A 26,048-nucleotide genomic window follows, 5' to 3' on the forward strand; every position below is an offset into this window, starting at 1 on the left:
GTACATAATCTGTACTCCACAAGTACATCTGGGTATGCAATTTCACAGGGGGCTTAAACTAAGCAATATCAGCTCAAAACAGCTAGCAAGATGCAATGTGTAGAGACAGAAGTGTCAGAGAAACACCCCTGAAGAATTTGACAGCCTCATCCCCCATTACCTCTACATGCAGACCGGTTGAAGGGACCACTGAAAGTCACCTAATCCAACCCCCAGTGGACTCACCAGGAACATCACTGAGAAACTGAGGCAAACTAAGCAACACATTCCTTAGCAGCCATTGGGAAAACTATTCAGTAATCACAGCACATAATGGTTTTGCTGCACTTCTCATTTCATATGATGCGTGTCTCATTCATATACTAAGTGTTGTTACAAAACTCATATGTTATCCTGCATGCAACAACAACAAATGCTGAATTAGAGGGCCACTGCACTAATTAGGATCTATATTAAAATATTATTATGTGAAATTATATGATTATATTAGTCTCAGTTTACAGCAAATGTTGGGACTACTTCCTCACTTCGATGGGTAAAAACAAATCACTAGAAAGCAGTTGGTGTTTACACATAGATGCTTACAATCTAACTACATTCAATAAGCAAAAGACAACCCTAGTCCAGAGTATGTCATCATTATTTAACAACAACAGTAATAATAAAAACTTACATTCTTTTTTATTTACACCAGTTTTAAATAGTGATTAAAGCAACAGTGGGTTTATCATAAAAATGCAGAAATATTGTACTTGAGTTGAACTTTCTCAAGACATAAAATTGGGTATAGCTACTCTGAAATGACTAAAATAAAAAGCAATCCATGGAATGCTCTAAACCATCACCAACCATTAAAGGGATTGAGTAACTGAATATTCTAAGGTACAATTTTTGTACCAAAACACCACTAGAAACTTGGACATTGAATAGATCCAGATCAATAATTTAACACTGTAAGGACCTATGAGAAAAAAGGTACTGGATTTTACTTAACATCTGTAAATTGCACATAACAGTTCTAAAAAAAAGGGGGGGGGGAAAAGATTTATGGATTAATATTCTACTACTCAGAAAATTAAAAAATAATTTGGTCCCAATAAACAGGAGTTCAAAAGTTTATAAAGTATTTTCAAATTTTCTACAGTACAGAATAAATGTTCCCATATAAATTCCAGTTTATTATAAAAAATAACCCAAACAAACAGAATAGCAATTACAGCCTGCTTACTGACTGTTCCCTGAAAAAGATAAGTTTTCTGTGCTAGTCAGATCTTTGCTTCCAGGCAAATTTTAGAAAGTGATACAGAGTTCGTCCTCCAAAACAGGAAGGCCTGGAGAGAACAAAACCAAGGACACACAAAACCAGACAAGAAAACAAAAGATAAACTACACAGGGAGTTTGCTTCAAACCTGAGCCCTCAAAGACTACTTGTGTTCCCCAGGTTCTTAAAAGTTTCCTTAAAACCAACACCTATATCTTTCCTTGTATCATAGAATGGTTTGGGTTGGAATGGGACATTTGAAGATCATGTAGTCAAACCCCCCCTCCCACCATTGCCATGAACAGGAACTAGATCAGGTCTCTCAAAGCTCCATCCAACCTGATCATCAACACTTCCAGTCATGGGGTATCCACTATTTCTCTAGGAAATTTTCAGTGTCTTATCACCCTAATGCTAAAAAGTTTCTTTGTGCCCAATCTAAACTTACCCTCTTTCGGTTTAAAGCCATTGTCCCTTGTCCTATCACTTCAGGCCTTGATAGAAAGTCTCTTTCCATCTTTCTTATAAGCCCCCATCATATACAGAAAGACCACAACAAGGTTTCCCTAGAGCCCTCTCTTCTCTATGCATTTGCAAGTCCCGTTGCCCTATTTAACACTAGTTTCCAACCTCCTCTCTCTCCTCTTCTTGCCTCTACTCATCCCATCCCATCCCACCAGGTCTCCAGGTTCCCATTTCCCAAGAGCACAGCCGGAAGCACACCAAGCAGTATTGAAAGACTGACACCAGGTTGATGCCTTCAACAGAACAAGGTCATTCATTCATTCATTCGACTCTCTCCTGTGCCCAGACCTCAATTTTTAGCTTGTCACTTTCATCTCACTGTGATGTCAGCTCTGGTCTTGAAACTGACCAGAATGGCAGGAGGGCAGAACAAGCACATCAGCACTCTCGGGTGAATTTCTGCTCTACCCCAAAGAAATTAGGATAAAACACAGGGAGAGAGAGCATCAGGGAAAGGGGGGGGGAAAAAGACACAAAAACTCAGGTAATAAAAGCTGGCACCATCAAGAGCGGTATGAGGGTCGTCCAAGCACGGTCGACCTCCGTGCTTCCCACGAGAGGAACACCTACGGACACGCCGCGCTGCCCACGCGTGACACAAGAGCAGCCGGGCGGGGACTTCCCGCAGCCCGGCGCTGTGAGAGCCGCCCCGCCCGCCCCTCACCTCTCTGCCGCGGTGCCACAGGCACTGCTCGGCGGGGGGCAGCCCGGCCTCCGCGTCGATCCGCCTCTTCACGTCCCGCACGGCCGCGGACGGCGGCAGCTCGAAGGTCCTGCAGCCCAGGCAGTCATGGAGGACGGTCACCCGGGCCAGCCTGCGGCAACACGAGATACCAGATGAGAGAAGGCTCGCAGCGCCGCCGCCCGCTCGCTTCCCCCTCGGGCACGGAGGCCCGAGACGGGCGTCGGAGCCCGCGGGGTGCAGGGATGTGCGGGCGGGCAGGCGCTCTCCGAGAGGAAGCGGCGGAGCTGATCCCACAGCCTTCCCTCCCCGCCCGGCCCGGCCCGCACTCACATCCCGCCGCGGCACACAAAGGAGCGCTGCTCGCCCCGCCGCCGGCGCTCCCCGCACGGGGAAGGGGTGGGGCTGCGCCGCCCGGAGATCGGCGCCGCGGAGGAGGCGGGAGGAGGAGGCGGGGGCGGGTGGAAGTGCCGCCCTTAGAGCGGCGGCCGTGGCTGCGGCGGTGCGAGGGGCCCCCCGGGCGGGTCCTCAGCCTCGGCGCACGGAGGCGCGTCCCGGCTCCCCGCGGCCCGTGCGCCCAGGGCCCTCGGGCGAGAGAGCCCGGTCGCCTGGGGCGAGGGAGAGGCTGCAGTCGCGTGTACGGCGTGAGCCGTGACTGAGGATGAGATGCAGAGATGGTACCGCAGGCACATCCCTCCTTCGGCAGGGAAGCGTGCTGGTGTTTCACGTAATTCACAGCATTCAGGCACCACCGTATGGATCACACAGAGTTACGGCTGATAAACTTCATTGTTTCTCAAGGATGCAAAACACAGAAGGAAGCATACTTTTTCTGCTCTCTGTCGGAGAGCCTGTGATAGGTCATACACCCTGCCTTACCTCACAAGCGTGTACGTTAAGTTCTCACACCATTCAAGACTTAAGGAAAGTGCTCTTGCTCCTGAAAACTGAGCCTTAGTCTGCCTGTAATCCCAATAAATTGAGAGGGCAGCTTGAGAAACTTATGGAGAGGGCCAGCAGAAAGGCTACTGTTCATCGTGTACAAAGTTCTGCACCCAGGGCCATGGGCTGTGTATCAGTGACGGGCTGAACAGCAGCCCTGCTCCAAAGGAGCTGGGGAATACCAAGCTTTCCAGATCACGGAAAGTGAGTGTCTGCTCAGTGCTGTTGAGGCTGGATCTAGGATACTGCGACCAGAACATAGTGGTGTTTTGGGCTTCCTTTGTTCCCAGGCAGAGGGTTACTGGCATGGTCAGGGGCCCAAAGCACGCGACCTACAAAGAGTATATGGGGGGCTGTTTAGTCTGATGACGAGGAGACCATAGGGTGCAGTATGGTAACATCCTGCATGTACCTGAAGGGCAGTTTCAAAGGCCGTGGACCTGAGCTCTTCTTAGTACTGCAAGACTAACAAGGAGCAGTGGCAACAAACTGTAGCTTGGGAGGTTCACATGAGACAGCAGGAAAAATCCTGTCACTAGGAGGCGAGTTGTCTAGAGGTACTCTTCATTGGGGTGTTTCAAGGCTTAGCCATGACTGACCTGAACCAATACTGATCCTCCTGCTTTGAGCAAAAATATGGACTACAGACCTCCGTCCAACAGTTCCGCTTCATTCCAACACTTCCATCACTTTCGATCCCTGGCTAAACTAAAAACATTTATGACTTTACTCAGTGACAGGGAGTTAAAACTGATAACTGACAACCAAAGGCAACAGAGTTTCTGTGGAAGGGCAAAAAGACACAACCTTTGCAGAAGTGTATCGAGCTAAGAAAAAAAAAAAAAAGCTCACTAAAATTGATACAAGGCTAAAAAAACCACAAAGGTCAGGTGGGTCACGATCCAATACAGTATCTAGAGTTTTGCCAGTGCTACAACTGATTTCATTCATCGGCAATATTTGTATATGGACTTCTACAGGATTATAAGAAAATATTGAAAATATTGTGGGTCTGATCATGCTTTCACCAGAAATAACACAAAAACTATTTTAACATAAACAAGATGTCTCTCTTCACTTTTGTTTAGGACTCTGTTCATTTCTCTATCATTTCATCTTTTTAACTTTCCTTTTTGATACATCCTCTTCAGAGTTTGTCATCATAGAATTTTTCCTACTATGTCCAAAAGAATGAGAAGGCTGCTTTCTAATCTCTTAATGTTTATCTTTTTATGTCTTAATACCTGCAGAAGGGTACGTCATGAGGGACACAAATGTGGATGACTGGGCAAAATGGAATGAGTTGAAACCCAATGCAGTTCCATCCATATTAGCTACTAAAATAGTCTCCAGACCAGTTGTGAAGCACCAAGCCACATGGGCAAAATCTAATTCTTCTTCTCTGCCTGGGATCACAGGAGTGATTTAGCCTTTTATGAAGCATGCACAATTGTTTGCATGGGACCCTGGAGAGGAACAAAGCTATCTCAGGAAACAGCCACCTCTCCATGTGAAACTTTTCAAAGAGTGGGACACATTCAGGGCCATGGACTGTCCTGCTGTCAGTGCCAGGCTGAAGTCCCCCAAGCTATGCCACATCACATGACAAGACAATACTCACAAATTATATCCTGTGATGATTTAACATTGGTATTGAGGAGAAAAAAACTTTGTGTACCACAGATTCTGTCTAGTATATGACCTCTTTAGTAGAAGGGAAGAATTGGGAAGAACTGGTAATACAGAACTGGAACCTTTGAAGGTTCTGGACAGAGGAGTTGGACTCTTGAGCTCTTGGAAATTAGCCATGTCTGTTCTCCTCAGAAATCTGACCCCCTTATTTTTTCCTGATATCTAAATAAAAATATCCTAGAAATTGATGATACAGAAATAACACTGACTGAAAAAAAAAATTACATGTTCCAACTTTCAGATTTTTGCAACAACAACAACAAAAATAAATTTTAAAATCTTGCTTATCCATTTGAAAACAGAACTTGGAAGCTCGGTAATCCTAGCAAAGTTCAAGGTATAATGTACAAATTTGTTATGAAGAACTACTAAAAATGATTTTACATCACAATGTTAAAAGAAATTCGTTTGACCATACCAGCTAGGAATTTTTTAACTACCCATAGTGGTTAAAAAAAACCCCTAACTTTTGTATATAGAGGGGTTGGGTTTCATTTGAAATTTTTTTGATATTATTTCTACAATTTCCTATGCTAACAATTTTATAACCACTTTTCCAAGCAGAACAGCATTTAGATTTAAAAGCACGTATGGAAAATTCTCCTGTGGCTATAAATAAATTCTGTTTAGTTCAGAATGAAGTCATATAACCCATATAAGAAGGGACATGCAAAAGAAAAAAAATTGTTAAAATTTTAACAGTCTCTGTAACATTAAATTATTTTTATAAAACAAAATGAAAGCTGGTTTCATAGTACAAGTTCCATGAAGACAGAAAATTCTGCATTGCAGAATCACCTCATATTTCCAATTATTTAAAATAAGACTGCAGTAGCAGAAAAAGATGGATGCAAGTCCCTTCCATCCTGTCAGTGTGATTAGAAAGATGGAATGGAGTCCACAAAAGGGGTGTATGGTGCGATAAGAAACAGACGTGGCTCGGTCACTCCTGCCAGAGGAAAACCGCTGCAGTACAGTGGCTTCCAGCGCAGCAAGTAACCTTCTGCAGTGCTGGCAGGCAAGCAGCAGTGACTCAACAACTTCATCTGGGTTTGAGACAGTGCACACCAAACTTAAAGCAAAACCTTCTATGACACGGCAAGCACTTACCTCCATTCTTAAATCAACTCCTTAACTGTTACCAGCAGATGTTTTAAACATTGCACCATATCTATTTCCCAGCAGTCAGAGAACACAGATTGCATTGGTCTATAGTCACTGCCAGGAGTTTGCTTTCCCCCTGCTTACTAATGCCTTTTCAAGAAGTTTGAAAGTAAGCCTACCATTTGTTGATGACACATGCGCTAGTCATTGACAAGCCACCCCTTATTGTACAGTTTCTGTTTCATTTGAATAGCTCCACTAACAGAAAACATCTAATTTTTTTCTAGCTAGAGTTCCATGTAGTACAAACAGCCAAAAAAATCCCCAACCTCTGGCATGTGAAGTGTTTGATTCAAACAAAATATCTAGTTTTTCCCTCAGATCTATTACACAAATTGGGTGTTTTGATGAAACTATTTTATTTTAGGTTGGTGCAGTGAGTTTAAATAAATATTCCTACTTTGCACCCCTCATGTGAAACCACTATTATCAGTTTCTAAGCAAAATATCTGTATGATCATAGCTTAGTCAAACACTGAAGAACTGAAGAATTATCTTATTCCTTTTGCAAGCTGATTCATTTCTAAATGTCAAGTATCAACAGAACAGGATACTTTTGAATACTACTAAAAATGAGTAAAACATATAAGGGCACAGAGACCAGGAACAGACATTTGTTTTCATCTAATGATTTTGATCTCTCTGTGATTTGCTTTAGTGTTCAAGTGAGTTCCTAGATGGCACTAAGCAAATTGTAATGGAAAATACTTGAAAGACCTATAAAACTTGTTTCAGTTTATTCTTTGCAAATAAAGAGCAAAACAAGAAGGCACAAATAAATTATAAGATTTCAAAATCTCAAATGCTGAAGTTAAATTTCCTCTTTGATCCACCTTTGAGAAAATACTACTTAAAGCTAAGTCCTTGAAGAGACAACTCAGCTATAGCACAGTAACCATCATTCCACAAATTTGAATTGCTAAGAATGATGGAGTTTTCAATTCCAGATGGTACAAATAACAAAACACCAGTACAAAATGTTTGGTATTTCAAATTATGCAAAAGATTAAACCAAATTATAAAAATAAACTCCCCAATTGCTCTTTAGGGATCGCAGTAGGAGGGACTACAGTGTTGCAAGAACTGCTGTTGGCATACGTTTTTAATAAGCAATATGTTAAATTACTGATGGTATTTTGTTTTGGCCTCGGTGCCAATAAAAGGGCCAGATTTAGAACATCCACTTTAACCTTGAAACATCAAAAGAGCGGAGCCTAAATTTGCAAATTAATTTCAGAGCCTAATGTAGGCTCCTAAACATCTTCATGAATCCAGGCCTAGGTTTTTTGCCTCCGTTTAGGACACAGAGTCATCAGGTTATCAAAGCAAGGCTTTTTCCATACTACCTTAAGGCATTTTCTTATTTTGATTTCAGAGCTAATGGAGCTACTATCATTCCACTGAGGAAAATCAACTCAATAACTAAAAGGACCCTCATTACACATGCATTAAACATTTTAAGAAGTATTTGCTGATCCCTGTTTTTTCTGAATACTGCATCTAACCGTGTTCTAAAATTTCATAACATTTTCTAGGCATCACTGAACAGAGTCCTTTGTATATAGAGAAAATTAGAATATAAAGTAGAAGGATACTACTACAAGACATGTAGTTTTCCTAAATTGTGAAAAGACACAACTTCAAGCACTTCTGCAAGTGTCTCTTCATCAGATAGTGGTTGATATCCAGCAATGTCCTTCCAGATAATCCTAGCTCTTTTCCACTTCTGTATCAGTTCTGTCTCACTCATAACACATTCAGTTCCATACAGAAATACAAGCTACAATTTATCCTTCACAAAACAGAAGGACAGGTGGCACAGAAGAAGAAACATGAGTCACATGTAAGGCCTAGTGAGAGGAAGGTTGGAAAAGGGGAAGAAAGCACACAGGTCATCCTCTTCTGGGTAAACGAAGAGAAGTGAAAAAAACCTCAGAGATGCCCAAATGTATAAGATTTGGATTAGAAGCGCCTAGTTAACTAACCAAAAAGAAAGATTCAAACCCCCACATTTTCTATCCAACAGTGACCTGGCAAAGGAAGTATATAACTTCCATGAATTTTCACAGAATTCCCCAGGGAGCCAGTGGAGCAGACCCTGAAAGAGTAATCTGCTGTTGCTATCAACAACTGTCTAACACAATGCAAAGCCCACCTTCCTGACACACAGGAAAAAGCAGAGGTTGTACATTAAGGAACTGCACATCAAGGGGGCTCCTGCAGATTGCAGGGCTGAGGGTGGAAGCTGTCCTCTTCCTGCAGGTCCATTGACAGCTAGTAAGAACACTTCTAATTACAACTTAACGTTTTGTAACTTGCAAGAGATAAGTTGTAAAATTTGTTTAGACACTGTTCACACAAAGAACTTGCTTTGCGTTTTAGCTGTTGGCAGGATTATACATTCATCCCAGTAAAACAGCATGTTGAATTCAGAGTTAGACAAGCACAGGAAGGAAACTTTCACTTGTTTTCAAAAAATGCTATAGTGAATGGAGACTGTAAATTGAAAGTTAGACTATGAGCCCATTAATCACAGGAGTTTTTTAAAGCAGTTCTCATTAATTTCATGGTGACGATTCATAAGTAATTGCAGCAGAACCTGGCACCTAAGTATTATTTGGTAACTTAAGAAATTAATTTTACCTTTAAAAATAGTAATTTTTTACAAACACTAGGCAAGTTTCAGACTTCTTTAAATTACTGACCATGGGTGTTTGAGCAAGAACATGCCAGCCTAACAATAAATTCTTTCAGAAGATTTTTTTGGCTTTTTTTTTTTTTACCTGTTCTTATCCTCCATCTCCATTGTCTCTTCTTCTTTGATGTCTTCTTGATAGGAACATGAAGCAGATATTTGATTTATAAATTAGAAAGTTATTTTTTAATCCTTTTTGCTTATCATCTCTTCAGTGGACACCAGAAAGCCCAAGCATATGGAAGTCAACTCAGTATTCACTCCATCCCTTATCTTCCCAAGATGTCTCTGTTATCTCCCCAAGATGTCTCTGTGCTTCACCAATTGCTACTTCTCTGGTTTTCTTTTAAAGCCACTTGCTTAATTGTTCACAGGAGTTCATTTTCTTATAATCAAGAACAGATGTAACAGGACAGATTTCAGAAAGCAAGGAGGTCTTCTTCACTTTCTTTAACTGAATTCAGGCTATATTCTTGTGCAATTGATTTGTATTTATCTTCTAGAAAAGAAGTGGAATTCTGGAAACTGCTGTTTCTGCTTTGTCTTCCTTTTTTGTCTGGAAGCAGGCACAGTTGAAAGAGTATTAGTGAGGCCTAAAATCTAACAAGTCTTCTCCATCACACCTGCTAGAAGATACTTCTTAACATCAGCTCAGGAATTCTGGAAGAAGAGACACAAGGGAAAAGGGGAGGGCCATTAATACAAAACAGAGTTGAACCAAAGGGTATGAAAAAGCCATTTCCTTTGAGGGCATAGCTGCAGTTACCAGTATTGAGTGAGTCATGATACTAATTATAAACTGCCTTGTGCGTTACTTGTAGGCACACGGAGGGAGAGCTGACACAGAGCAGGGAGGTTTCCTGCTTCTCCTTCGGTTTAATACCATATGATCAGTACGGCAACAAGCACGCAGAGCTGTAAGTATGCTGACTGAATGGGTGTCATGGTTTAATGCCAGCTGGCAACTAAGCACCCAGCAGCTGCTCACTCACTCCCTCCCAGTGGGATGGGGAGCAGAACCAGGGAAAAAGGTAAAATCTGGGGGTTGGGATAAGAACAGCTTAATAATTGAAATTATTATTATGATTAATGTTAGTAAAAATGAAATAATGGAAATGCAAAAAAATACAACAAAAAGAGAGACGGAAATAAAACCCAAGAAAGAAAAGCGATGCACAAAACAATTGCTCACCACCCACTGACCAATGCCCAGCCCATCCCTGAGCAGGGATCCATCCCTCATGGCCAATACATCCCAGTTTATGTAGACAGCCTGACATTCTGTGGTCTGATGCATCCCTTCAGCCATTTGGGCTCAGCTGTCCTGGCTCTGTTCCCTCCTAGTTTCTTGTGCACCTCCTTGCTGTCAAAGCACAGAAAACTGAAAAGTCCTTGATTTAGAGCAAGCACTGCTGAGCAACAGGTACATCAGTGTGTTATCAACACCATTCTCACACTAAATTCAAAACCACAGTGCTATACCATCTACTAGGAAGAAAATTAACTCTATTTCAGCCAAAACCAGTACAATTGGCAACTGTTGGAGGATATCTATTCCTCTGCACTGTGTATTACAGTCTGGATATAAAATTATGCCATCCAGGAAAATAACAGGCTGGGCAGAACATTCATGGAGAAGGATTTTGCCCTTCTATTCAAATGGCTTGCAGCTAAGGGAAGAGATTAGCTAGCTTGCAATGACTTTCCACTGGGAAGATTCAAACTCTTCCCAGCTTATCCCCACTCCCAAGGTATATGGGTCAACATCTACCCTATGCTGCCTTTGGGAACTATTTCCACTGAATTTCTGTAGCACCAGAACAGTGTATAAGTGAGGCAAGGCATGTGCTGTAAAGCTGCAGAAAACAATATACTACATTATTAAGTTATCACCCAAGGAAGATATGTTTAAGAGTACTGGAGTACTGACAGTGGTGTTCCATTATTGTTCTGCATCTGTGCAAATGTAAATCCTTCTCTGAGCCTCTGACAGTGTTGGCAAGTCTTCTCATAATGTGCAGTTGCGTATGTCCCTCTTCAAACAGCAATGCACAGTCATTCCTTCCTGAGCCAGAAAGGAAAACAACTGTGGCTAAATTGCAAAAGATGAATTAGATGCAAGCATGATACTGAAATACAAATGGTACGAAAGAAAGGGAAGTAGAATTTGTGGCTTGAATACTGTTGCTTTTAATACTTAAGAATTTTACCTACTCAGTAAATAAAATGTCAAAATGTATGAATTCTGAATGCATGTTTGCTGTGACAAGCATCATGAAGAATTTAAGTTAGCATAATGTGTTATTAAGTGGCTTCAATATAAATTTTTCTTTCTGTAGATGCTGAGATGCATATCTACCTTATAATCCTAAGAAAAGTCCACACTTAAGTCATACTTAAATAATAAGGACCGAAGCAAAGGGCCTTGCAAATCCAGCCCCATTTACCCACATGTGAATGATTTCATAGAGGGCAAAACTATTGCAGTCCTGCTGCATAATGGGTTGCAGTTGGGAGGGGAGCACTAAGGAAAGGCATTTTAGCTGCAATGGAAATCCAGGCTCAAGAAGTCCAGGCACTACATGTAGATCCATGGTTGGAAGACAAGGGCAACTTATACCAGTTCCCCTAAAAAGTCATTAGAAAAATCACACGTGAAAAGCATTTCAAGTTATTTGAGCAGCTTCAATTGCCTTGAGGAACGATAAATGAAAAATATGTTATAACAGAAAGTAATAGAAAGCTAATTATGACTTTAAGAGACAGCCTCTCCATAATTAGTGAGTGACACATTTTCTCAGACTCCATTCTATTTCTAGGCTTGGTCTCTCAAAGATTGTCCTTTATTATGTCGCCCCTTGATATGTTACTTTTCTTGGTACTGACACACGCTAGGAAAACAAAAATATCTTCTAGGATTTTTGACAATGACACCTTGTTCAGAAAATTGATAGCTCTAAAGTACCTAAAAACAGCCTAAAACTATTGATAGAATAAATAGTTTGCCTAGCAGAAAAGCACGTTACAGCACAGTGCAACGTGCCATCTCTACACCAGCAAATAATTCCAATAGTCCTCGAAGGGGCTTGGTCTTGCCAGCATAGATGTGACCAAAAGGTGTTTTCAGTTTGGTACCAGATCACATTACAATCCTAGAAAGATTTCAACGCAGTCATGTCTATGCTGTCTCCCATGGTAAGAAAGAGAGCCAACTTGGCTGTCAGATAGCAGATACAGATTTATCCTGGCACACTTAACTTGCTGGCCTTACACTTCCCCGGTGCCTGAGCTGGTCATACAGGTTACCTTATACTTTTGTACAATACAGAGGTGCAGCATCCAAGAACATTCTCTATCTGAATTTATTACTATAGCCAAGCATAAATCTCTCCTGGGGAAAAAAGAAACAGTTACAGCCAACGCCTATGCCAATTTTCTAGTGTGGGATTTATTGCTTTTTAGGAGAAAACACCTTTGCTGGAGGATTTTATGTGTCTTTAATTGAATTTTGGTGGAGAATGTTTGGTAGTCAAAGTGCAAAAACAATCTTCAGCTTTGTGGATGCCTGTGATTAGTTGTAGGTAGGAGCCACAGGTATAGCTACACAAATACATAATTTTGCCTGCAAACCAGGTAGGTGATTATATATATCTATATACACTGCTACAGAAATTTTTGTTTTAAAAACCATTAGTGGTTATCTGACTATCTATCTGTTCATTCCTCATCCTAATTAATATTAGGATCAGTCTAAATGTTATACATTGAGTTCCTTTCCTCAATGATACCATCTAAATCAAAATTGTTAATAGTCCATCCAGCAGCATGAGAAGAATACAAGAACCATCAGAATTACTGAACACGATCCAAAGTTTTGAGTAGGGAATCTGTGCACAAAGTACTTCAGTAGCTAATACTTAATTTATGTTTTATACAGTCTAAAAGCACAAATTGTTCCTGTCAACACACAACTTATACTAGCAGAGTTCAAAATGCATTTCTATCAAATTAAATTCAAGGCCATCACACAACTGCAGGTACCACACAAATGTAAAGAGTTGCTTCTCAGAGATACCTGTTCTGCCAAAATTTGAGACAGACCTGACAAAGTGAATTATAATAATGTGCCAGCGAGCTAGAAATGATGGAAATAAAGTAGATATGCCCTTAGAATGTTAATTGTCTAGACAGTTTTGGTGTAGCAAGTTCAACTGAAATGAGTAGTCCACACCATCATCAGATATAAATCAGTGCCATCAGCAAAATATATGGCTCTGCATTTAGACTGTTATGCACTACAAGAGCTTTCATGCTTTATCACATAGAATTTTAAGATTTAAAATATACTGAAAGCATTCAAAAATGCCAATACTTTAAAAAAATTGTGCAACTGATAATATTAATGTTACAAATTCTGTATCATTAATGCTGTTTGTATTATAAGCAATAAAAATGCTGTACTCTTGTTGATTTTTATAAAGAGAAGAGAGTGATTGCAGCTGTACAAAAGTGATTGTTTTTCTAGAATGTGATGATTTTGATGCATTTGCACAGTAGGCATTGTTGCTTTTTGATGAAACACCACAAATGTAAGTACAAGGATAAAAATACTTAACAGATGAAAGTCAGGACAAATGCTGTAGTCAGTTTTTGAAGCAAGTATTGCCTGTGTAATACTTGGACCTTTCCAAGGCCACACCAGCACCAGGAAGAGCAGCAGTTACTCCCTTTAGGATGGACATGAGCTGGCAAAGTGAGCTTGCAGCCCAGAGAGCCAGAGGTGTCCTGGGCTGCATCCAAAGCAGCGTGGGCAGCAGGGCCAGGGAGGGGATTCTGCCCCTCTGCTCTGCTCTGGTGAGACCCCACCTGCAGTGCTGCATCCAGCTCTGGGGTCCCAGCACAGGGAAGACATGGAGCTGTTGGAGCAAGTCCAGAGGAGGGGCACCAGGATGGTTAGAGGGATGGAGCACCTCTCCTACAAGGAAAGTTTGTGAGAAGTGGGATTGTTCAGCCTGGAAAAGGGAAGGCTTCCTGGTGACCTAATTGTGGCCTTCCAGTACCTGAAGGAAGCATACAAGAAAGATGGAGAGGGACTTTTTACAAGAGCATGTAGTAACAGGACAAGAAGAAATGTATTCAAACTGAAAGAGAGTAGCTTTAGATAAGATATTCTGGAGAAATTTCTTTACTGTGAGGATGGTGAGGCCCAGAAACAGGCTGCCCAGGGAAGCTGTGGATGCTCTATCTCTGGATGTCTTCAAGGCCAGGCTGGATGGGGCTCTGAGAAACCTGGTCTAGTGGAAGGTGTCCCTGCCCATGGCAGGGGGTTGGAACTGGATGATCTTTAATGTCCCTTCCAACCCAAACCATTCTGTCATTCTATGACCTACAGCAAGGTCCTGTAGTCCCCTCAAGCTGAGTGAACACCCTGTCCTGCTCTTTGCCTCACAGCAAGGCAGTCATCTGACAGTCACTGAAATTTATTAATTGTGAAAACTTCTCTATTATTAAAAGAGAGAAGACAGCCTCCAGCAGCCGTCAGTGAAGGCATAAAGGTAAGTAGTAGTTCTGGTGTGGATGCATTTGTAGCACATACTGGAAAATATTTCAGAGTTACCTGAGCAAATAGAACAGCCACTAGCTCCAAAACCAGAAGCAGCCAAGCACTAACAATCCAGCACCGCAACGAACAGAACTGACAGCCCTATTGTTCTCAAGATTAATCCAGTATCTCTTCACAGCTCAATGCTGCAGGGATACATCAGCTGACCGTTATCTTAAGCCATGGAGTTGAGGAAATTTGTCTCAGACATAAAAGAATAAGTTAACTGAAACCAAAAACAGGTCTTGTACCCACTTGATCTGTTTCTTTCTTGAAGGAGCAAAAGCAACACAATTCTTAAAACATAAATGTGCCCAACACAAGACCTGCCATATTTCACTTATGGAAAATGTGACTCAAGAAGTACAATTACACGCAACAATAGGAAAAGTCTAAAAATTACTTGCAATAATATGACTAAGTTTGATTCTATGGTATTCAAATGACCTTACAGTAACCATCTGGGACCATGTGGCTGAATTATGCATAAAGAGTCCTTTCATCAAATTCTGATGAAGTAAACTCATATCAAATAACAATGTCTCAAAGCAATTTTTTAGCAATGCATAGCAGCTGGAGGAAAAGGCTTTAAAAAAATCCCACGAAATTGAGAGAAAGGGCCATATGGTTAAAACCTCACCGCTGTTCTCCAGAAATGTGGACATTTTAAGACCTTTTCTCTGAGACTGAAAGCAGTGGTTGCCATAAAAAAGGACAAGCAGAAGGAGAACCATTTGTGCTTAGTGTTGGTTCTGAATCATTTAATGGGTTTTCCAATGAAATGGGAAACTGACACTGTCTATGAACCATAATACAGAAGCCTAAAGGGCACTGCAATCACAAAGTTATAAACAATGGGCTATTAAGCTGAGGAAAAAAATAGCAGGAATATGAGTTATGGCTTGACTGCACAATATGATGCCTTTAGAGATACACAGATTAATGATAAGCTCTTCTTGCCCTAAAGCAAGGTACACTAAGTCTGAGCTGAACACTAATTTCTAGTGTCTGAAACAGTCTGGACCATCCACTGTAGCAACACACTGTTCTGTGCAGACTTGCCAATGCAAGAGTTTATGAATTATCTTACAGTGGGGTGTCAGTCTCATGAATCCCTGATGAGAAACCAGAGGAAGGACAAGATAGGAACTAAGTCCTCATACGGAAAATACTAAAATCTCAGAATAATTACACAGTTTTTGTTGAACTCAGTCCCTGTATGTGATACAGGGCTGGAAAGAAAAGTAGTTGGTCAAGTGCTCTGAAAATACAATTCCACAGGAAGGAAAGGAACTGAGTACTTTTACAGATTTCCTTCTCTCTCTATGTTTTTTTAATTAGATTTTGTTTGGATTTAGCTACAAAAATATCTCCTTCAAGTCTTTTCTTCAAGAATAACCTGGAAAACTCACATCAATTTTTGGTTTGCAGCATTACTAGTGGCTGAAATACCAGCAAAACCAAACACCCTTCTTGGTTACGTAAGGGCGCTGTACTGTGCTGTCCACAGAAAACCATTGTAACAGATATGTGAAGCCTCAGAGTGCACCTAAAGTACACTTTGCAGATAAGCACTTCAATTGAAACAGTAACTAAACTTACTCCGAAGATGAACTTAGAAAGAATATTTATTTACTATAAGGTCAGTTATGCCCTAAATGCATACCTGGTATTTGGATACCTAATCCTGGTATCCAAATTCCTTATGTATTGCCTCCTCCACTGTAAGCTAACAGGCAGTTCAGGCTTAGGTATACTGAACTATACTAAATAAGAATATTTAATCTACTTGGTTTAGCTGTACACAAATAACTCTTTGTTTACATTCAAATGTTTGGAGCAGAAAAAAATACATTGAGGAAATTTTCTTACTTATTAAGTAAATCAAACTCCAAATAATTACAATGAGTAATACATATATATGGAAAGTTATCCTTTCACACATTGTATCTAAAATAATTTTTGTTTTTACCCTCAAGTGAAGGGTTTAGCTATGTCCAAATCTTGCTACTGATCTTACCTCAACACTTCAATTAAGAGCAGATGGGCTCAGATCTTTAAAAAAATTATCTTCAATGAGTAAAATGAGTTGATGTTTGATTTAGACATTACCATTCCCTGAACGCTATTAATATGATAGGCAGCCTCACTACTCTCTCTGGCCTAGCATTTTCCCCTTTGGTCACCTTGCAGCACAGAGGGCCAGGAAGGAAGGATGCTAACCTGATGATAAGAGCAGCTGTGTTCTTGGTTGGACTTTCTGTCTTCTAAGGACAGTTCGGGGTCTTTCAAAATTGTTATCATTATCATCATCATCAACATTATTGCAATGAAGATTGGAAAGAATTGCTTATCACAGTAATTTCAAGTGTGGAAATACTTTTTTTTGCTCTCACTAAATGAGTATTTATTATCATATGGAGGTTGCCCCTTTTGTTTACAGTCATGTGAATTCAGGAAAGATTGATAGCCACAAACACTAACCTGTATCAGATGTACATAAATCTGATTGATTGATTATATGGATGTATTTTGCAGTATCTCATTCTTAAAAGTTGGAGTTAGATTGAAATTCTTAGACTACAACTCAGAAATCTGCATTTGACTGACAAAAGCCTGACTAGGGAATTTCAAGTCTACAGTTACAGAATATTCCAAATACTTTCATGGAGGGGAAGATATTAACAACTCTCAAAGGAGCATTTATGAAGCCAAACCTTCTCTAATACTTATCCTGGCCTCAATTACTCTTGTGAAGAACTTTTCTTCACATTGAGTTACTGGAAAGCTTATGATGAGGTAATCTTGATGACATCGTGAGCCTGCCAAGTCATTCTGTCCTTCGGGAGGTATGAGATATGCGGACAGCCCTAGGCTGAGGGATCTCCAGGTAAGACACGTGTGTATTGCTGGCATAAACACATCTGACAAAACTGAGCTCTGATTCATCTTGTCAGGAACAGCAGTTCTGGACTGCAGGCCGTGCACAGTGCACTTCTTCACCGAACAATGCATCTCCTACCCTGCCATAGCTTCCAAGTGATTTCTGGGCACAGTTTGAGATATGGCCTTTTACTTAGCCTCGTTCACAACCTATTACAGAGCAAGGTAACAAAGGCAAGTAGCATTCCCTTTTATTTTTATCATTCAACGTGGGAACCAAGATGATACGGCTAGCAGAAAAAAGTGCAGAAACTGAAATTCCCTAACTGAAGTAGGAATTAAAGTTAATTCACTCTAATTGGAAGAAATTAGATTATCCCTGAAATTGCAGTTTTTGCAGAAAATATTTTTAATTAATCAGAGATAAGCACTACATAGTGGGAAAAAGTGTTCTGGGCAACTACGGATCCGTTGTGCATCATCAGTAGTGCACTCATACATCTCAGATTTGCTAAATGTATGAGTATAAACCAAAAATTAATGGATACCTTAAGAAAAAATTGCCTTAGTGTGCTCTCCTAAAACAGAAACTCACTGTTGTTCAGTCAGCTGGCAGAGAATTTCAGTGTTGATGTTGGTGATTTTGTTCTGTTTGCTTGCACCCGAGCATACCACAAGACTGCTCAAATAAAGGTAGAAGAGCAAAACAGATCAATTTTGCCTTGCACCGAGACATACCACAGGACTTTCTGATTTAGGCCAGGGAGCAAAATATTTAGTAAAAACTGTTTGTTTGATATAGTAGGACTGTAATATAAAATCTAGAATAAAGGAACCCAATCTGCAACTATTAGAAGGAATCACATAATTCGGAATCTACAGATACATCACAGCCACCTGAACAAATAGACCAGACCTGTGAAGAGAGGAGACAAGAGAAAGTATGACTTTGGACCAGGCTGATCCTGACCTATGGAAAAGTGTAGCAATACCCCTTCTTTTGCCCAGCTGGTGATGCTGTTTGATGCATCCTGGGATGGGGTTTGCCCTCCTGGCTGCCAGGGCTCACTGCTGACTCCCACTTGAGGTGCTGCCCACGAGCACCCCCAGATCCCTCTCTGCAGGGCTGGTCTCCAGCCACTCCTCTCAGGGTTTGTACTTGTGCCTGGCATGACTTCATCCTGGGTGCAGAAAACTGGCATGTCAGATACACACCAGCTCATCGCGCTCCAGATCAGAACCAGGCTAGATCTGGGCTACGCATCCAGTGGGTACCCCTTCTCCCAGGTCTCTGTGCCCCCTAGGACATCCCAGTGATCTTGAGAGGTTTGTGGGAGCTTTGAAGAAACAAGGTTCATTTTAGGCCAAAAGACCTGAAATAATGGTTACATTGCATAAAAATGGTACTTCTATAGCACAAAGTTGGTGGCACAGACTTAACCCTGTCTCCATGACTGGTGTTAAGGAGAGAGGCAGGTCCATAAGTAAGGAGTGGGGAATATTTTGCAGGCTATCTTCTTTCTCCGGAGCAATTCCACAGGGTAACCAGCTAAATTTCCCTGCAAAGGACAGGGAGCTGTGTCAGAAACGGACACAAGAGTGAGACGAGCTCTGATGAGTGCTGTTCATATACCTGACAAAGGGTATTCAGACCAACAGATAAATACTTCTGAAGTGTTTGTTGCATGGCTATTTTTTCTTCTTCAGTTACTGATGTTAATTTAAAAGTTCTTTTTCTCTTTATTTCCTTTTTTAAGGAATTTAATTTAATAAAATAAATAAATAATAAATAAAATAAATTTAATAAATAATAAATAAAATAAATTTAATTTAATAAAAAAATTAGAAAGAGATTTTTATGATCACTGCGTACTTGTACAAGTACGGATAGAATTTGACAGACATGACCAGAAGTGGTTTTTTCTCTATGTCATTTGTCAGCCAAAAATCATGACAAATGGTATGGCATTTTCTGTCTATTACTAGTATGCTTCTAAGCAGGGAATCCATCTGTATTAATTTCTACTTTGTAAGTGGGGGGAGCTTGTCTCTAAACTGGGACACACTATGCTGAAAATTTTTGACTAGGAATGCCAAATGTTGCAGAAGCAAGGAGATTAACACAGATCTGGCTTGATACAGCATACCAAGACAGTATGGAGGAAATCTTTTAAAAGCTGAGACTACAAGTCATTTGCAGATGCTACAAAGCGTGAAAAGCACTGAAATATCACCTGTTTATGTAGCAGGTGCCATTCATGACAACTGTTGCTGAAAAATATCCTTAAACTCTGCCAAGATTTGCTGTGCTCATGACTGGACACCTCTTCCTTCTCTTCTATTGCTTCACAACATACCCAATTCTACACATTACTTTCTAGAAGAACATTTCAATGCCCTTTCTTCCCCCCCCAATAAAAATGCCAAAAACGTGGCCTAACACTGAAAAAAAATGACCAAGGGTCTGAACATGGACTTCTCAACACAAGAAATAGCCATAACATTATTCACAAACAGCTATATTAAGCATCAGGTGCTGCATAAATAAATAAAGCTGCATTCGTGAGTGTCTGCAGAGTGTTTTGAACTACTTGATTAAACTTCACCTTATTAGTGAAAATTATAATTAATGAGGAGCTTATAACAACAAGTTCTCTCTGCGAGCACTACAATAAGAAGAAAGAAATGAGAAGCACACTTTAGATTGCAGTTACCTTGCTAATAATTAATAAATAAAGCCATGCTGAAAGGGTATGTGGAAGATTTTTATATTATAGAGTTTAGGTTGACCAAAAAACCCACGCACTTTGTTCTATTATTTCTTGGGGTTTTTTAAGACTTCATTGTTACTTGAATTTTACATTATGAGAGACACGCCAAAGATCAAGATAAAAGGTCAAGCAGGGGGCCCTGGGATAAATACACTTAAGGAAGTCTAAGCAATTTTGTTGCTCCATTATGTTCCATAAATTAAGCTGGTGGCTTTTCCATCCAGCTATAACATTAGTCCATTAGCTGAAGAGGAGGCAGAGTCCTTCTCATTTATTATTTATAAGACAGGGCATGCACAACTTGTCTGACATCATCCTTGTCACAGCTAATGAAAAACTGCAATAAATCCGTCTTTGTGGATCTCTCACAGAAGATATGAAAAATCTTAGATCTAATAATCCATTTTTCTGCAGTAGGGAAGGGCTTGCTAACCTACACAACTAAACAGATTATTGTATATGATTGTGTCCCACTACTGCTGTTTGAGGGATGTTCCTGCGTCCGTATGCATACATTGTATAAACATCAAACAACTAGCATGAGTCAAAGAGAGGTTTTTACCATCAACAGGAATAACCAAAGCAAACCAGAAAGCAACTTAAGCAATTTAAGTTCTTCAGCTCTTAAATCTACTTTATTATGGTGGAAAGACAGTGCTAGGCTGAGATCCTGAATGGCACAGAGTGGGGTAACACAAGCTAGTGCCAAGATCCAGGGAAGTATTTCCAATGCCAGTCCAATATGAACATGAAAGTAGTGAGCTGAAAAATATTGGCACCTGGAATGGGGCTTTACATCACTCTATAGTGCAAAAATCATCCTCCAGTGCACATCTTGCTCTCTCTCTTACCCATGGACTGCTCTAGACAGAGAGCCTGGCTCAGAACACGCAGGCAGGAGTTTGGCTGCACCTCTAAGCACAGAGAGCTAAGGACCTGAGCATTTTTTAGTTCCCTACCTCTTATTTAGCAGTACATCTGTGGCCTGGAGAGTGGTACTGCCAGAGGATTGGGACAGGCTGGGGACATTGCTATTATAAAAAACCTCACAGGAGTTGATCAGAAGTGGTGAGTCATGTAGGAATTGTCCTGGTATGGAGACAAAGAACAATATGGAGGGAGAAATTTGAGAAGGAAGGGGAAGGTTTACAGGGGGCATTTTATGGGGAAAATGCAGGTAGCATAAGCAAGGATCGAGGGCACAGTCCTGCAATTCCCCTTCTCTCCCAAGAGGTCTCCAGACATCTGACATTAGCAATTTCTTTCATAGTGTGAATGATTTTATGGGACAGGATTTGGCGACAGCTGGTGCTTTCTTATAAAGCATATCAGACCACTCTGAAGCTACTATCACATTCCCCAGGATCTCAGCTTACATTGGTTAAAATCTGACAATAATGTTGCTGTTAATTCTGCAGAGCTCCACATTTCACCATATATAACTAACAAAGATGTAGGCAAATTAGCCTGTCCTAAAATGAAAAAAAGGTACAGGCTGTTCCTTTTGCTTCACTGAAGCTTTAACTAAAACTCTGTTGTAGTTTAATCCCAGACAGCAACAAAGTACCCTACAGATGCTTTACTCACCCATCTTACCCCAGTGGGATGAGGAGGAGAATCAGAAAAAAGGTGAAACCCATTAGTTGAGATGAAAATAGGTTAAAAACTGTAATTAAACAACAGTAACAATAATCATAAAATTTTTCATTGTTATTATAGGAATACAACAAAAAGAGAGACAGAAACAAAACCCAAGCGAACCAAGTGATGCACAACAGTTGCTGACCAATGCTCAGCCCATCCCTGAGCAGCAATCAGCCTCTCCCTCAAGCTCATATACTGGGCATGACATTCTATGGTACGGAATATCCCTTTGGCTAGTTTGGCACAGCTGTGCTTGCCATGCTGCCTCCCAGCTTCCTGTGCACCTCCTTGTTGGCAGAGCATGGGAAACTGAAAAGTCCTTGATTTAGAGAAGGCACTACTTAGCAACAACTACAACATCAGTGTGTTATCAACATCATTCTCATACTAAATCCAAAACACAGCACTGTGCCAACTACCAGGAAGAAAATTAACTCTATCCTAGACAAAACAGCAATTTAAATACTAACATTGTTACTTCCTTCCTCATGGGAGACCAGAGTGCTGAAGCTCTGACCTTTTCTATTTTCCACCAGCTGTCGTATCCCAAATAAGTGGTGATTGGTATATGCAGCCTGCTGTATCAGTCTCCTGTAAGAAAAAAAGAAACCAAACCTTACCACTGAGAGGAGCCTGAGGTACATTCATTCCCCCCTGTGAGGTTGCCAGAGGAGATCAAAACACCTGCCCCATCCTCTCATGAGTGTAATCATCACCTATCAGAAATAATACCTTATTTTGGTTTCACCTGGGTGGAGAAAGTTTCCACAGGTAATTTTAGGGAAGACAACTAAGCCTTATTTATTTCTAGTCTGACCTTCATGACTGCACTTTTTTTGCACATAAACACAGGTAGGTGTATTCACACAGGCAATGTGAAACCTTCCTTTCTCACATAGGTCTGGTTTACCTCCATCACAACCAACAACACACTTGCTAAAAATTCCAAACCATGGCCATCTTCTGCTGAGCTGATCAAAAAGAAGATGAAAAATACTAATGAACTAGATCACCCCATTAAATACTTAGCTCAAGACTGCTAAAATGCAAATATATCCATTAAATACACACTTAGAAGAAAAATGTCGACCTACTGTACCGAATTAATGTGAGTTGTTATATTTCTTAGCTGAGGCAGAAATAACTGCCGAATAATTGTGTGTATAACAAAAAATATTGCTAAATGAATTAACACTTATTTCAAAAAAGACTAAGCCTTCCAAAGGATCAAATATTTAAAAATCTGACATGCATGTTTTCAATTCTGTATGTTGCTCCAAGGTTTCATACAAACTGAGCAACTAGACACTGTTTAAAACCTTCAAGAAAATGCTCTTTTGCCTTATAAAAGCCTACACCTTTGTATATTTTAACATAAAAATGCATCTATTGTTTTAGAAACTCTGCTTTTGAGAACAGGGTCCAAGGAGCCTTCAAAATTGGGAAGTATAATGACCATGGGCTAGTTTTAGATATGTGATATATCAGTTTTTTCTGGAACTGCTGCTGTGTTTCCATTAACTTTACAGGGAGCATCAGGAAAATATGGTCCAAACTTGAGCACCTTAGGTCCTCTGTTTTATACTTTATAAATCTGTGCCTGTTACCTTGGAGGTCATGAAAAATCACATCTAAGAAACAGGAAAACAAGAAAGAAAGAAGGACAGAGAAACAAAAGGTTTTTGAGTTGGCCCCAAAAATGCCGAATTCATCCATGTAATTCTGCCGAAAACAATGGAAGTACACAGGAACTGAACTTTTCCCACTGTGTTTACACAACAGTAAGCAGCTTGTAAAACTATTTTATCCAATAGTCCTTCACATTTTTAGTAGGTGAACAGAAATTTGCTGTGTGAGACTGAGGGGTTTTTTTATTATTTCTGTATTCTTGCAAACGATTACTTTCTTAATCTTTGGAAATCCTGTTTCCAACCAGGGATTCTGCTTGGTGTTGAGAGGGTGACAATCCTGACACAGAAGAGGAAGGGACAAGAATGAACACTGACACTACCAAGCTTCAGCATTCACAATCACTGGTAGAGCACTCCCCAGGTAACAATAATTTGCTTTAAGCTCATTAAGGGATAAATTTGGCTTCTTATAACTCAGTTTCTAGTAGCAAGCAATAAAAAGTTGTTTTGCAAATAGACAGCTGATGGAGCTCTAATACCTCTGGGAATACAAGGCAAGGGCAACTTCAAAAGCAAACTTCCCTGTGGGTTCCTCAGTGTGAGGGAGGCTCTGCCTTACATCCCCACCAAGGTGATCAATGAGATGGGGCAGAAGTGTATTACCTGCAGCGCTCAGCATCAGGAGCTGCAGTTCTGCCAGGTCCCAAAAGAGATGCACAAAAGAAGGCTCCTCCTTGCAACAGCTACTCACCCTCCTTAACAGGCCCACACAGGCTGCTCATCACAATTACCCTGCTGTCACCTCCCCTGACACCGGAGTGAGATCTCCCGGAGGTTTCTGCAGGAGCTGCGTAAGTACCAAGGTGCAGCTGCAGAGGACATCAAATAGATTATATTCTCTGGCTTAGAGCAAATCACCATGGCTTTATGCAGAAGAAAGCAAAATTAAAGTAACAAGCAAATACTCACTACTTTGGTTTATTCACTCTGCTGAGATGCGTAGTTTTGGCTACAACAAAAAATTTTTTCTGATTACCAAAAAAAAATTTCTGAGAAATTCAGTGCAGTAAGCTTGCCCTAGCTCTTTTTTTTTTCACTTGTTTTTAAAGCTGTACTAGATCATTAGGGCATATGCAGAATAAAAAGCAGCAAATCATTTGCCAAAGAGAAAGACACTGGATTTCTGTAAGAACAAATATTTTAAAATATATACATCTACTTCAGCTACCAAAGACCAAAGATAGGAAAGTGTACATTCCTTTGAGTAATAAATCATACTTGGCACTCCCTTTGGGAGAGCTATGTTAAGAACTAGTCTCCCAATAGTAACACACGAAGCTATTGGAATTTCATAAGCTTTCTACAACTGCATACAAGAGAAAAAAATTAAAATAAAGCAGTTGGCATGAAGTAAGTTTGTTTAACAAATAATTCTAAGATTTTTTTTTTTTAATTAAGTCAGCCATTGGAGTGTGAAAAAATGTATTGTGTATCCCTGTGCTTGAAGACAGAGCTGAAATTCAGCGAGAGGCCTTTGCACAGGGAGGGTGGTGCTGCAGCAATCTGATAGCACATCTATAGAGCAGAGCCCAGATAAGCCATCGGGAAAGGAGAATAAGCTCATGTGAGAAGTCCTTCTCTTCACCCACCCTACCCACACACTGCAGCCTGTGAGTCACTCAAAAATCCTGTCGAGACACAGACAACACAGTTATTTGCTTAAATACACTATGAAACATGTCGCAGTTAATGCTTTCTCCACCCTTAAGTGCTAAAAGCATCAGGATACCCATGAAACATCTCCCACAAACAACTGCAGTGACCACGGGATCTGCTCCTGAGCTCGTACTTACTTTACAGCATTGGCCGGAACAAAGCTCCGCATTTAACTACTTCTTCGTAAACTGCTTCCACATGCATGTCTGCTCATTGTGCTATTCCTTCCATTGATTGCTTGTGTTTGACAGCATCTGGACTGCAAAATGATCCTTTGCCCCCTCTTTTGCAAAATCAGCAGGCTGCGGAGAGATGCGTGACTACTGGTGCAGCCGATGTATCCAAACAGCCCAATGCAGCAGAGGCTTTAGCTCCCCCTTCCCAGCCTGGTTTTTTTTTTTTTTTTTCTTTCTTTGTCTGTGTGGGGTTTTTTTTAAAGAGATATGGTCCTGACTAACCTCCGGTTTCGGGAGCACAATACAAGCTCCAGGCGCGGGGCAGTCAAACAGATGTGGAAGGATACCAAGACAGAAGGCAAAAATAGCACAATTTTAAGAGATGTTGCTCAAGGCATAACATGTATTTGAACTGTTGCCTGTAACAGATCCAATTTTCTGATTGATTCTGTTTAATTTAAATGTTTCTTGACATTTTGCTGCATTATTTCTTCACTTTTTGCATTTTTTTCCGCTTACACAATAGAACTAATAGGTTTTCTGCTTATTTATTTCACTCTTCAACTCTCCTGTGTCAAAGAATGTTCACATTTTAAATGTTCACAATTTGAAGAACTCCTCTGTTAAAACTTTTGTCTGTATAGCAGTTTTAGCAAATATCTT

General features: G+C 40.5%; 1 protein-coding gene across 7 annotated transcripts in view; it reads right to left on the reverse strand.

Moving 5' to 3' along the window:
- SACS (sacsin molecular chaperone) overlaps positions 1-25,587 on the reverse strand; it is a 58,062-nt gene extending 32,475 nt beyond the window's left edge. Inside the window, exons 1-6 of one of the 7 annotated variants that reach the window (XM_042023960.1) lie at positions 25,347-25,587; positions 24,463-24,502; positions 24,245-24,362; positions 22,333-22,453; positions 9,051-9,622; positions 2,452-2,602 (exon numbers count right to left, since the gene is read on the reverse strand). In XM_042023960.1, the coding sequence (XP_041879894.1) occupies positions 2,452-2,602; positions 9,051-9,073 (174 nt within the window). In that variant the 5' untranslated portion in view covers positions 9,074-9,622; positions 22,333-22,453; positions 24,245-24,362; positions 24,463-24,502; positions 25,347-25,587. Of the gene's footprint in view, positions 1-2,451; positions 2,603-2,802; positions 2,907-9,050; positions 9,623-22,332; positions 22,454-24,244; positions 24,363-24,462; positions 24,503-25,346 lie in introns of those variants that run through there. The other 6 variants (XM_042023962.1, XM_042023961.1, XM_042023956.1 and 3 more) reach the window with 6 other exon arrangements.
- Between the last annotated feature and the right edge of the window lie 461 nt (positions 25,588-26,048).

This window comes from Corvus kubaryi, unplaced genomic scaffold (genome assembly GCF_017639235.1).
Source record: "Corvus kubaryi isolate FWS band 111438036 unplaced genomic scaffold, C.kubaryi_AGA036_p1.0 37256, whole genome shotgun sequence".
Taxonomy (NCBI): domain Eukaryota; kingdom Metazoa; phylum Chordata; class Aves; order Passeriformes; family Corvidae; genus Corvus; species Corvus kubaryi.